This window comes from Cupressus sempervirens, chromosome 1 (genome assembly GCF_028749045.1).
Source record: "Cupressus sempervirens isolate cs-2001-9-10 chromosome 1, ASM2874904v1, whole genome shotgun sequence".
In the NCBI taxonomy this organism is placed as follows: Eukaryota; Viridiplantae; Streptophyta; class Pinopsida; order Cupressales; family Cupressaceae; genus Cupressus; species Cupressus sempervirens.
The window spans coordinates 145,255,895-145,268,574 of NC_143118.1; the positions used below are offsets into that span (position 1 = coordinate 145,255,895).

General features: G+C 35.2%; 1 protein-coding gene across 4 annotated transcripts in view; it reads right to left on the reverse strand.

The window, feature by feature from the left end:
- The window catches only part of LOC149576603 (uncharacterized), a 79,491-nt gene extending 71,211 nt beyond the window's left edge, over window positions 1–8,280 (reverse strand). For 2 of the 4 annotated variants that reach the window (XM_089818149.1, XM_089818143.1), the window contains exons 1-8: window positions 8,089–8,279; window positions 7,666–7,935; window positions 5,377–6,932; window positions 5,141–5,218; window positions 4,633–4,713; window positions 4,319–4,380; window positions 4,062–4,149; window positions 3,784–3,963 (exon numbers count right to left, since the gene is read on the reverse strand). In XM_089818149.1, the coding sequence (XP_089674275.1) occupies window positions 3,784–3,963; window positions 4,062–4,149; window positions 4,319–4,380; window positions 4,633–4,713; window positions 5,141–5,218; window positions 5,377–6,932; window positions 7,666–7,935; window positions 8,089–8,233 (2,460 nt within the window). In that variant the 5' untranslated portion in view covers window positions 8,234–8,279. Of the gene's footprint in view, window positions 1–3,783; window positions 3,964–4,061; window positions 4,150–4,318; window positions 4,381–4,632; window positions 4,714–5,140; window positions 5,219–5,376; window positions 6,933–7,665; window positions 7,936–8,088 lie in introns of all 4 variants that reach the window. The other 2 variants (XM_089818158.1, XM_089818163.1) reach the window with 2 other exon arrangements.
- Window positions 8,281–12,680: the final 4,400 nt, after the last annotated feature.

Sequence of the window (12,680 nt, forward strand, 5' to 3'; positions counted from 1 at the left end):
TATCAAATAATACATTCGATGAGTCCATCTTTCCATGTTAAGTCTAAATCAAATGTATTTGTTATGCCAAGATGCCTCTTGTATTCAGTCGGATTCCAAATTCAAGCTATTTCTTTGTAAATTATTAAGAGAAGTTCTTAGGCCATAAGAATTGTATTATGACAATAATGAATTTATATTATTCTTTATACCAACTGAGGTTCAGCAAAAGAGTTGAATTACTCTAAGATTTGACACCTAGGACTCGCCCGATTGAATGGCCAAGAAAGAGGGTGAAGAGGTGAGAGAAAAATCTACAAGAACATGAAAACAAATTCAGAAGTGATACAATAAATTTATTACTTTTAAAAGAATCATTAAATAGCTCACGCATGTCCACTTAATTAATCTTGTTGTCAAGTCGAGGGGTGGTGATCAGGTATTAGAAAACCATCCAAAAACTTTGGCCAAGGTCGTTAAAGGCATGTTTGCCTTCTAAAGATCACATTATGTCAGTAGCATCAATTATTCAGACATGTCTCTCCATAACTGTACGGACATTCCAAACACCGATATTGCTCGAATGGCTAGACTAGCAGTGCCCCAAGCCTAGCCCCGAGGTGGGGAAGGCCTTTCTTTTCAAAATATTGTGTGGAGATGGAAATGGTCTGCAATTGGGAGGTTAAGCCTAAGCTAATGCTTCTCCTCTTATCTGAAAGTCTAGACTTGCACAACCAATTCAAGACTCTCCAATTAGCTTTGTATGTTATTTCCTTTATCCTTACCTATGCATTTACTTTGTTTTGTGAATATCAAATATTGTGCAAGGATGGATATGGTCTGCAGTTGGGAGGTTAAGCCTAAGCAAATGCTTCTCCTCTTATCTGAAAGTCTAGGCTTGCACAACCAATTCAAGACTCTCCAATTAGCTTTGTATGTTCTTTCCTTTATCCTTAGCTATGCATTTACCTTGTTTTGTGAATATCAAATATCACAGTATGAATGGTAATGTTTTAATTTGCTTTAGTAAAGATGATAGGAAACAATTATTTCAATTGGCAATTATTTCTGTTAATAGTTATTCAATTGAATGTTACTTCAATTATTATCCCATGAAATGGAATTAAAGATGTTTTATTTCGATTGTATAGTTGAAATATTACTTTCATATTTATTTGAAATCAGATTTCAGCCCTAATCTTTTAGTTAAGAAAATTCATTTGTTACATTCCTCTTTTGAGTTCTAATAAAATCTAAGGGAGAGGCAAAACTAGAGGATCTAATCTTAGAAGTTTGCACTAGCCATGATTGCCTTCTTGCATGGTATGTCTAACTCATTTTGTGGCTTGTCCCCAACCCTAGATATAGCTCTACCTCTAGCTTCTCCTGCCACTTGCAGTGACTACTCATTCAACTCAATGTCATCCAAAATGAAAGCAAATCTACGCCTTCCTCCATAGCTTGCCTCTTCAAACCATTGATGTCATCCTCTTCAAAAACTCTGCTCCAAACCCACTGCAAATGTGCTTCAAACCCGCCTCAAGTCCACTTTGAATCGATCGAAATCAATTTGCAAATGTTTGGAAGACTTATCCCCTCTCAGCATAATACAAGAGAAGAAATGAAAAATGAAACTAATTTGGACCGTTTCTTGCCTTTAATTGTTGTTATAAAACTACGACCAAGTTTTTAAAAAAAAATTAGTAAGTACTCGAAAAGTTCTTCCTAAAGATTCTTCAAGTTTTTGGCACTAGTAAAAGTCATAAAAACTAGTCAAGAAAGAAAACTCGGCCAATTTTTGCAATTCGGAGAGTACTATGCCAGTCTCTCAGAGAGTGCTCTGCAAGGTTCGTGGTATCCATCAAATGTTGAAGAGATATTTTGCCAATCTGAATATGATTATCAGAGAGTGATGGAACTTCAAGAGGCTATGCACTAATTGATTTTTGTACATCCTCTAGGGGACATGCTAATGAATAGACATATCTCCACAAAAGTGGAGACATGTTTGTTCATTAACATGTCTCTGTACTGGTGTGTGTTCATTAGTTTAAACAAGACTGATAAATATCAATGGTTTACACAAGAAGTAACAATGGCAATTCATTATTTAGTTGATAACACAATTGACGATTTGTACAAGCAATGATATCAAACTCGATCTAATGTGTATCTCAACACTATCAATCAAATGTAGATCGATATTAAATTTGGAACATAATCTACAATGTTAATTACCAAAAACAAATATGCAAATCGTATTATACTTGAAACAAAATAGATGATGATTTGATCTATATAATGGCAAATAATTAGTTTCACAAATAATCAAGACAATGATATTGGTTAAGAATTTATATATATAATGTACATTGATAAATATACATACATTATATCATTTTGTTGATGATTATCATCCATAATTACCTCACCAAAGCTATCATGTTCAACACTCCCTCTTAGCTAGGGAAGATAAAATCTAAGCAAGTATAGATCACAACAATGTCAAATTACTCGTGATATCAAAAGATATAATATGTTAAAGAATATCAAGTCACATGGCATTCTTCATAACCCAAATATCCATATTATGGTATGTGCACATGATGTCTACCATAATAAACTATGGTATATCCATGGATAGAATATCCACCATGATTATCTATTAAGGATCATTATGATCTTCAAATGATATCAAGTCTCATGATATCTATCAAAATGTCCAAAAGATATTAATTATTATGACCTATCCACAGATATCAAGTCACATGATATCCATCATGATAGTGAAGCAAAACATTGTAAAGTCGCCACCTTACAATGTCAATTACAAGTGTTCATTATTTGAAGAGTCATCACCTTTCATTAATGTCCACAGGGGCCCACGGAGTCACACGCATGACAACAAAAGAGTTTACACATTAAAAATCTTTTTATATATTAGTACAAATAAATAATAATTTGATAATCAATCTCAAGTTTGACTTACATTTTCAACCATACCAAGTTTTTTTCCGAAAGCGTTCAACTTTTACCTTGGACAAAGGTTTGGTGAGAATGTTGTTGTCTAATCACTTGTACCAATATATTCTAACTAAATCACATTCCTTTCCACCATGTCTCTAACATAGTGATAAGGAATTTTGATGTGCTTTGATCTATCATGGAGCACTAGGTTCATTGAAAGCTTGATGCAACTTTGATTGTCACAATGGATAATGGTAGGATTCAAGGTCTCACCAACTAATCCCACAAGCAATTTCCTAAGTCATACTACTTCTCTTGCTCCCATAGAAGCTGCAATGTATTTGGCTTCTGTAGAGCTTTGAGCAACTGATGACTGTTTCCTACTAATCCATGAGGTCATAGCTGATCCCAACCTGAAGCAACAACCTGATGTGCTTTTCCAATCAGTTACACTTCCAGCCCATGTACTTCTAGCAACCTCAAGAAGAATGTTCATCCATCTAGGTTTCCCTAGGTGCACCACACGCATAATAATAAAATAACATTATAAACATCATGCAAGGTGTACAAAATCTTATCCCAACAAGCCCTTGTCTTCACTTTAGGAATGTGAATTTCTTCAACCCATCTTTCTTGTGAATATATATAATAGTATTTTATAAGCACTTTATAAACATTTATTCATTAAAAATTAAGAAAAATCATCCTGCCAAATGACACGACCTTTCTAAATGCAAGCAAGAATTTCATAAATGCTATCTTAAGAGAAGAATTGATTGTTTTATGTATAAGAATGATAGAGAGCGAATATCAAGATTGTGTGTTACACCACCATACCTGCTTCTCGATTTCTACTTTAATTGATTGAATGAGATCATTTCTTTCATCATCAATTGCATGTGTCTTTACAGACCAACAAGTCCGTTTTTCTAACAAAGCCTTCTTATCCAAACAAAGTGCTCTCACTTTCAAATTATCCACTGCCTGTAACCCAAATTGTAAATTTTCAACTATTTTCTGCATATGGTGAATATTTGTCAGTAGAGAAGAAAGTAAGTCAACCAATTACACAGATTGAATGCAAACAAAAAGAAACTTTAAAATAGAACTCTTGCCTTGAGTTCTTCTTCTTTGGCCAGCAGCAACTGGGACTTCAACTTCTCGTAAACAATTACTTGCTGCAACCATTTTATATGTCCCATTCTATAAGGTACAAAAAATGGTATATCAAAATTAATGCTTGTCGTGTGTCAAGAAAAAGGATCCTGTTTCTTAAGAAGCAACATGGCCAAAGAGTAAGTTTTACGATGATCGTGTTTTTAACTCATAATAAGATTGAAAAAAGGAAGGAAATGTTTAGAGCATAATGAACCTGAAGCTTTCCAGAAGATGGGATTTATTTTTCACTGCAAGCGGATTCTTCTCATCGATTAGCTATCAAAATAAGTCAACAGATAAAATTAATTACAAATGTATAGAACTGTTTCTGTTTCCAACATAAGCATGAGTTTATATTTCAATCTTGCAAATAGTAATCCAATCAATCAAACCTTCACCACTTCTCCATAGTTTTGAGTGTGTCAAATACATTAACCATTCTCTTCAACAAATTGCTAATATATTGGTTGAACTTAGTCTAAACTTAAAAAATCAATATTTCTAAATTTGAACCTGAAAATTGCAAACCTGATTTTTCATATTGGATAGAGACCTTATGTTTGCAATATCTTTCTGAAGCTGTTCCACGGTATCTTCTAAAAGGCATATCTGTCCATACAAATTCAGTTCAAGTCTTTTGAAGCTTAAAAGACATTATAGAACACGACAACATCCTTAGCTGTTCTTTTGCTATAAATTGTATTTATTCTATTACTAGAAATCTGTATAAGCAATCCATCAGAAGGGAAAACATTAAGTATTCATTAAAATATGCCAACTTCATTTAGGATTTGAAAAATGTCAACCAATCAGGAAACTAAAAGCATCCTTGATTGCCTACTAATTGCATATTAAAAAAAATGATAAAAACTGTTTTTTAATTGAATAATTGGCATAAACCAGATCTTTAAGACACTGATTTCTAACAAAAGAGAATATCTAAATAAAAGCCAAAATTCAGCTTCAGATATTAGTGATTCATATCAAATGAAAAGCACTTCTATGTCATTTTTGAAGGTTAAACAATAATACTTACTTGTGGCCTTTTTGCATATATAAAACTCAAACATTGTTGCAGGGTTTTGGGTTTAGTGATCACCGGCAGGCAAAGCCCCTGTACAAATATAGAATTTCCCCTTGGTTCATTCAGAAGATTAATTAAAGAGATTTTGCTTTGAATGTTCATGACAAAATTTATCTTAAACTTAGGGGAAAAAATCAATACCAAAAAACATAGTACATGACATTTCGTAGTTGGTAATGGTAATTAACCTCAATCAACTTTGCCGAAGCTATTTCTGTATGGTTCTGTACATCCATACTTGTTCCAGCCGCAGTTTCCTTTTCAGCTGAATGAACAGAGCACTTACTCATACACTCCAAGGATATCTCCATGATATTATTTTCTTTTAAGTTACTCTCACAAGATAAGCCGTCGTCCTTAGAAATATTTATTGAAGGATTTCCCTCATGCAGCTCTAATGTCTGAATCCAGTTGTGCTTACCATAATTTCCCTTGCTATCAGGTCGTAGTCTAGAGAAATCTGTTTCTAAAATGTACTTACCATCATCTCTTTGATGATATATGTTTTGTCCACCCTGTTGCATTATCATCAGTTCCTTAGACAAACAAGGGGTTAATTGCCCTGAGAGTTTCTGTTGCTCGCAACTGAAGTTTGCTTTTAATGGAGATAAAGCCAACATTTTATTCATTAAATCTGTAGTCATTGTCATCCTTTTCTGAACTCTATCTTTCAATTCATGTCCTTTCCTTGGAGTCTTGGCTTCAGTCGTTGTACATAAAGGTCTTGTCTCTGCTACATTTAATGAGATGGGAGCAAGTATAGAACGTTTTAAGGAAATATTTCCATTACCTAACGAAGCACATAGAGCAACTGTGAGATCGCCATAATTCCTAGCATATCTTGTACGGCCAGTTGACTTGCAAGCAACACTCAGATTTGAATCGGGACAGGTCTCTGTGTGCAGTGCAGTGTTTTTGGCTTTATCTTTCAACTCAACATTAAACAAAGGATCTGTGTTTTCATTCTTCAAACACTTGGGCAGTTCATCACAAAAGGTTAAATGATAATTACAACTGACTTCAAATTCATCAGCACCATTTAAGCTAGCTTTGTCGATTGCAGTACTTGGCTCAACAGATGTCAAAAATTCTTCAGTATGTTTCTTCTTCACCTTCAATGTGTCTCCTATTGGGTTGTCACAATACCCATTCTCTATCGCCATACAACCAGATGAAGAAGAAGGAAGTGGTATCAAATTTTTTACTGTGCCTCTGTCTTGCCGTTCACCTGAAAATTGTTGATTTTCACCCTTCTCAGGGCACATCACCCGACTAGAAATCACAGAATTACGACACTCTTGAAGAGAGAGATGATCAGAAGGTAAAAGAATAAGATCGTGGATTTTCGGTGAAACAGACATTGCACACTTTACTGGTCCACTTGCCACCATTTCATTACAGACTCGTGAGACGCGCGTATCAACATCCTTCAATGCCTGAGAAGAAGAACTAGAACTCAACATGTCGTGATCACCATTTGTTCCTTGACTTGTAAATTGTTCATTCCTCAAGTCAATACTGTATCGGTGATTCGTCTTCTCTGACTTGTTGACCATGAAACCTGAAGTAAACAGATTGGCCTGTCCCATAACCCCACTGATTTTCCTTAAGCCCAATTTAGTATACCCAGGCTTCTTGTTGGACTGGACTCGACACATTGTTTCTGCTATCAGAGAGTTTAAATTGGGAGAAATTGTGGCACAATTATACTCGGAAGAACTTCGACCAGTAATATCCATGTCCTCTGCCAATGCATACAGTGTTCGCACTCGTTAGTAACAAATTTTATATGGAAAAACAGACTTCACAAGAGTGCAGATAAGTTTAACAAAGCCCATGTTTGCATCGTAACAACAGCAGCATAGATACAAAGTGCGAGTTCGAAAGAAGGGAGCTGGGATTAAAATATAAGATACTAGAAGGAAATGGCATGAGATCAAGTGGTGCAATCATCAAGGCTTTCATAACAGACCCCAATGTCCAAAACCCCGAGAGATATGCTCAAATGTTGAAATCCTGTATAACACACCATTCGACTCGCTCTCTAGCTGTGGTGTGCCATACTTGATGAAGCAAAATTGGGTAAAACATAGACATCCAATTCTCCATTTCATTGAACTGGTGTATCAAAAACAAATTGCAAATGTGGGTGAATAACAGCAATTCGACGTCTGGATAATGTGTACATTGTAAAGAGTAAAGCAGAATTGGGTATCATACCTCGTTAAACTCGACAACTCACGGAGCATTGCTTATTTTAAAGAACAAAGCAAAGTAAGAAAAATGCAGCATTTAAGTAACAGGATGGCAAAATACTACAGCAAGGTATATAACACGTCATCGAACAAAGTTCGGTGCAGATCCAAGGTAAACTTGACAAAAGAGAAAATTCTCCAGAGAAAAAGAAAAAAAACTTAGTGCAAACCCTCAATGCACAAAATTTAAGCATACATTCCGCTGAATCCCAAATTCCTAACCTGCAATATCGTCATCCATGGCTCCTTGAACGGAACCTGGCCGTGCGTTCGGCTTCGAATTATTGGTCAAGATCATGAAATCCTCCTGGGAGCTCTCATTCGTGGGTGTACTGCTCACTTGTCTGAAATTTTCCGTTTCCAACGACGCCAGCTTCGAGAAATGCTGGGAAAATTCAGCAGAATCCAACGTTATGTCATGTTCTGGGGGAGACCGCGCAGCGCTTTCGGATCCTATATGCCACAAAGACGCAGGCCCGAAGAATTCTTTCACTGCCATTGAAATCGAAGCACAAAGAGGATTTTTAAAAACAATAGACGAAAATTTAAAACTAAAAAGCCCCAAATTTACAATGATTTAATTAAAGCCACAAAAAAATCTAACTAAAAATCTCTCTTAAGAATTGAGATGAGCAATCGTAATACGTTGTTCGTGTGGTGTTGGAGATTGTTTTTCTGGAGGGGTTTGGTAATCATCATCTCTGTCGAAGAAATGGACAGAAGTGATATCCGAGAAGCTGACGCTCCTCGGTTTACTCTTATCTTCTCTGCTGATGTCTTCATCCTCCATTTCTAGTTGTTCCGAACTATGCCTTTGGTTGGACTCGCACGGTTTGTATAGTATAAGTGCACAATTGAAGAGCGGGAAAGTTTATTCGAATATGGTAAAAAGTGCAGAGAAAGCTCGTTTCATACGCGTAACGGTTCTATTCCTTTAAAATTGGATTTTTCCTTATTGAATCCTAAATTTGACCGTTGAATGATTGAATTAAGGTAAAAGGAGACTTCACATAAAATATATGAGCGAAGAGAATATCATAGTCATTGTACCTAACTAACTTTGTTATGTATCAAGGACTAACAAGTTATCTAATATTTAGTTAAAGATCTACTTCAAAAATTGTAAATAATTATGTACAAATATTTTAGTAATTATGTCATTTTATTTTTTATGGGAGAAGCTTTTAGTAGGGCTATTTCTCATTCTCAGAAGTTAGAGTTATGGAAAGGAATAAATTATGGGATGAAGGACTTGGCAATAACCCATTCCTTGTTTGCAGATGACATGTTGTTTGGACATGCCAATGTGAGGGAAGCTAAGCACATCAAGTTTGTTTTGGATCAATATACAAGTCTATCAGGCCAGAAAGTTAATGCAGCCAAGTCCAAGATTTTTATGTTCAACACCAATACTGTAATAGCTAATAAGATTTGTAAGATCTTGGAATTTGAACAGGATTTTCTCCCATCAACCTATCTGGGTATTCCATTCTTTATGGGAACTAATAAAGTGTCATATTTGAAAACTATTATTGATAGAATTAAAATTAGGATGGCTTCATGGAAGGTTAGATGGTTGTCATTATCTAGACGTATTCTTTTAATTAAGTCAGTGCTAGCTGCAATTCCTAATTATTTCTTCTTAGTCCTATTAGCACCATGATGCTTCATTAAACATATTGAAAAAATAATTAGAGGTTTCCTCTAGACTGGAAAAATGTCGGGAGAGAGTAAAATTTTGTTAATCTCTTTGAAAGACCTATCTTTTGAGAGATTAGAAGGGGGTATTTATCTTCCAAATCTGTCATTAAAGAATAAGGCATTTGGTGAAGAGTTGATCTAGTTCATGTATGAAAAAGCAGAGACAAAATGGTGTAAAATTATGCCAAGGAAGTATCTTGATACTTTAGAATCTTCAAGAATTTTCATTGTGGAGGACCCTCCAAAAGGATCTACAATTCGGAACTTTATGATTGCATCAAGAAAACTAGTTAGTAGATACATCTCAGGGAAAATCAATAATGGAGAGAGGTCCCTATTCTGGGAGGATTCTTTGAATGGTTATCCACCTACAAAATTATCTAGTTCCTTAAGGGAATGGAGTCAGAATTTTTGTGACCATTGTGGTAAGTGTGTAGTTGACTATGTAGAGGTTGTGGATAGGGTTTTAGGACAAGTCATATGGAAGAGGATAGATCAGCTATCTATCCTAGATGAAATTAAGAGAGATTTTATCAGTTTGTGTAGTTCAAGAGTAGTTATTTTATCAAATCAAAAGGATGAGGTGATATGGGTGCCCCAACAGGATGGTAGGTATACCATAAAATTTTGGGTTATAAGGTTGCTAGATGTTTAATTGAGGAAAAACCAATTTCAAGGGCATACAAATTTGGTTGGAATCTAGTTGTAATGTTGAAGGCTAATTGTTTTGCATGGCTTTCCCTGAAAAGAAGGATTTTGACTAGAGATAAATTACAAAAGTTAAATATTGCATACAATTTGCAATGTGTCATGTTTATGGAACAATTAGAAATAGTAGACCATCTATATTGCTTCAATGTAAAGTTGCACAACAATGTTGGTTATTCATTCTCCAAAGACTTAAGATTGTAATGCCATTACCAAATACTTTGTGGTATCTGTTTCAAGATTGACCTTGCTCAGGTGGTCATTCTTTTTATTCATGTTTATGGAAATGTATTCCAGCCATAGTGATCTGGGCAATATGGTGAGAGGGGAATAAGATGACTTTTAGAAACCAAAAATCAATTATAGAAGTAGCGTTGTCTTTAATGGAATCATCAATGGTAGAGGTGGCCTTGGCTTATATCAGGAATGCTTCAGAGCAATTAGTTGTTACAGGGTGGGATATTTTGATGGCAAATAATTGGCATAACTTGCCTTCTCCAAGTTATAGATTTATAGCTTTCAGACCTAAAGTGGGAGAAAATAGGTCTAACGTTAGGTGGATTCCTCTTAATGTTGGGATGTTAAAGCTAAATTTTGATGGGTGTTCAAGAGGAAACCCAAGGGCCTCAAGGATTTGAGATTGTATTAGAGACCATCAAGGGAATGTATTGGCAATGTTGGCTAAAAAAAATCTATCAGGTACAAATAATGTAGTCGAGGCTCTAGCATTATTGTATGGATTAGAAATGGTGAAAAAAGTAACATCAATCGCATCCATATTAAGGGAGATTCAATGGTAGTAATCAATGCATGTATAAATAGAACTTCGGGAAGTTGGAAATTTGAATATATTTTACAACAAGCATGGAGAATTATAGACTCATCTAAAGTGAAATTATATTCCCATACTCTAAGGGAAGGAAATAATGTTGTAGATATTTTGTCAAACCTGGGATGTGATCAAAAGGAAGAAGAGGAAGATTTATGAATGTTTCAACTTGAGATATATCCTCAACTCTTCAGTGCAATCAAACAAGACAAACAGAGAATATGATATTATTAAATGTTACTAAAGTAGAATTTACTAGCATTTGGGTTATGCACTTTTAGTTTGGGGAGTACATGATTATAATCATTTGTAGACAAAGGATTCGAGTTCACATGCGACATTAAAGGATTGAGATTTCTTTTTACTAATATATGATGGGATTATTAGATATTTGTATGAACTATAAATGATGATAACCACGGAAAAAGAAAAAGATATCAGAAAGTACAATAGTAGATATACCGTGGATTCTTGCAGAGTGTGTAGAGGAAAAAATCTATAGCAGCACATGTGTGAACCTGGAAGTTACATTCGTGTTGCATTTATTATCATTTGATAATGGAGTAAATAGTTTATTTAAGGCATTGTGGCTTTGTTTAGCAGAATAGTTTGTGTTAGGCTAAGCAAGCTTATATAGGGCAATGGATTACATGCCACGAAACTTCAAGATTTACATCCTAGTAATAATATGGGAAATACCATTGGAGGGTTGGATTTTAGATCAAGTTTTGAAGGAGGTGTTCATGGCGGAATACAAAATTTGCAAATGGAGTATTAGTCGCATTTTGGGGTCTCAAATTTTATTTCCAAGTGAAGGTAGGGTTATCTTCCCATCCTGGTTGGTTTCCATCCTTTTATCCAATGTTGTAGATCTTCTTTAGAATATGCAACAGATAGAAGTAGTGGTGAGAATGACAATTCGTAGAAGTTTGGTTTTGGATGTAGGAATTGAGAAATCCATTCAACAATATGATATAAGCTCATGGAATGCTCCAATTAGGAGTGTTCTATGCAATAATTTGAAGTGGATGGTAGAGGAGTTTTCACAGGTCATGAATGGGATTAGGGCTTCACTGAAATTGGAATGCATTAAGCCCTAAGAGCAAGTAATCTAGAGACTACAAGGTGGAATTCCTCCTAATGTGACAGGAAACATCAGAGATAAAGTGTTGGCCATAATAGATATGATGAATCATCCTCACTTTGACCAAAGAGAAGTAATGGTGGGTGGGTTTAATGGAGACGTTGAGATGCAGGTTGTTTCTAGTGATTGAGATGTGAATATTATGCAGATTGTGAAGCCTCTGGAACGTCTTGAATTAGACGATGATGTGGGACCAATTTCAATGGATTGGGAGATGTAAAATTTGACATATAGTTGAAGGAATGAGTGAAGGTTTTTTGGAGGATTGTGATTGTTGGGACTCAAAATTGTAGCCCTGATTTTGAGTACCATTGAAAAAATCAAGCCCTATAAATGCTTTTTGATGCAGGTGTGTCCGACTATATTTGCAAGGCCTAAGAGGTGTTTAATGTTTCTAACACCTTGTATTCAGTGCTTCTATGTGTTCTGTTGGCTCCTGATTCAACAGTTTTGAAAATAACCAAGAAACCAGACCAATGCATCTAAGGCTAGCAAATTCCTATGATGTATACACTCAACTGCAGTCTTGGGCCAACTATAAGGCATAACTCCTTCTTCACTTCAAGCTCTGCAAGACCTAGGAGGGTTAACCTTGAGGTTCTGATATATGGTACCAATGCAATCAAACATATAATTTGAACCTAATAACAGCAGATGAAACCCTTTTATCTTATAATACTTATGCAATGACATAGGAATGAAATAGCTACAGATCATAACCTATGAACCCATAAGCTAAGTGAGGGTTAATTCTTTCCAGCCCACTACAAAACATGAAGAACTGAATTTATTTGATTAAAATGATCTGTGCAAATGAACTTCATATCAGCTTGCATCTAATTTAGTGATCAATGC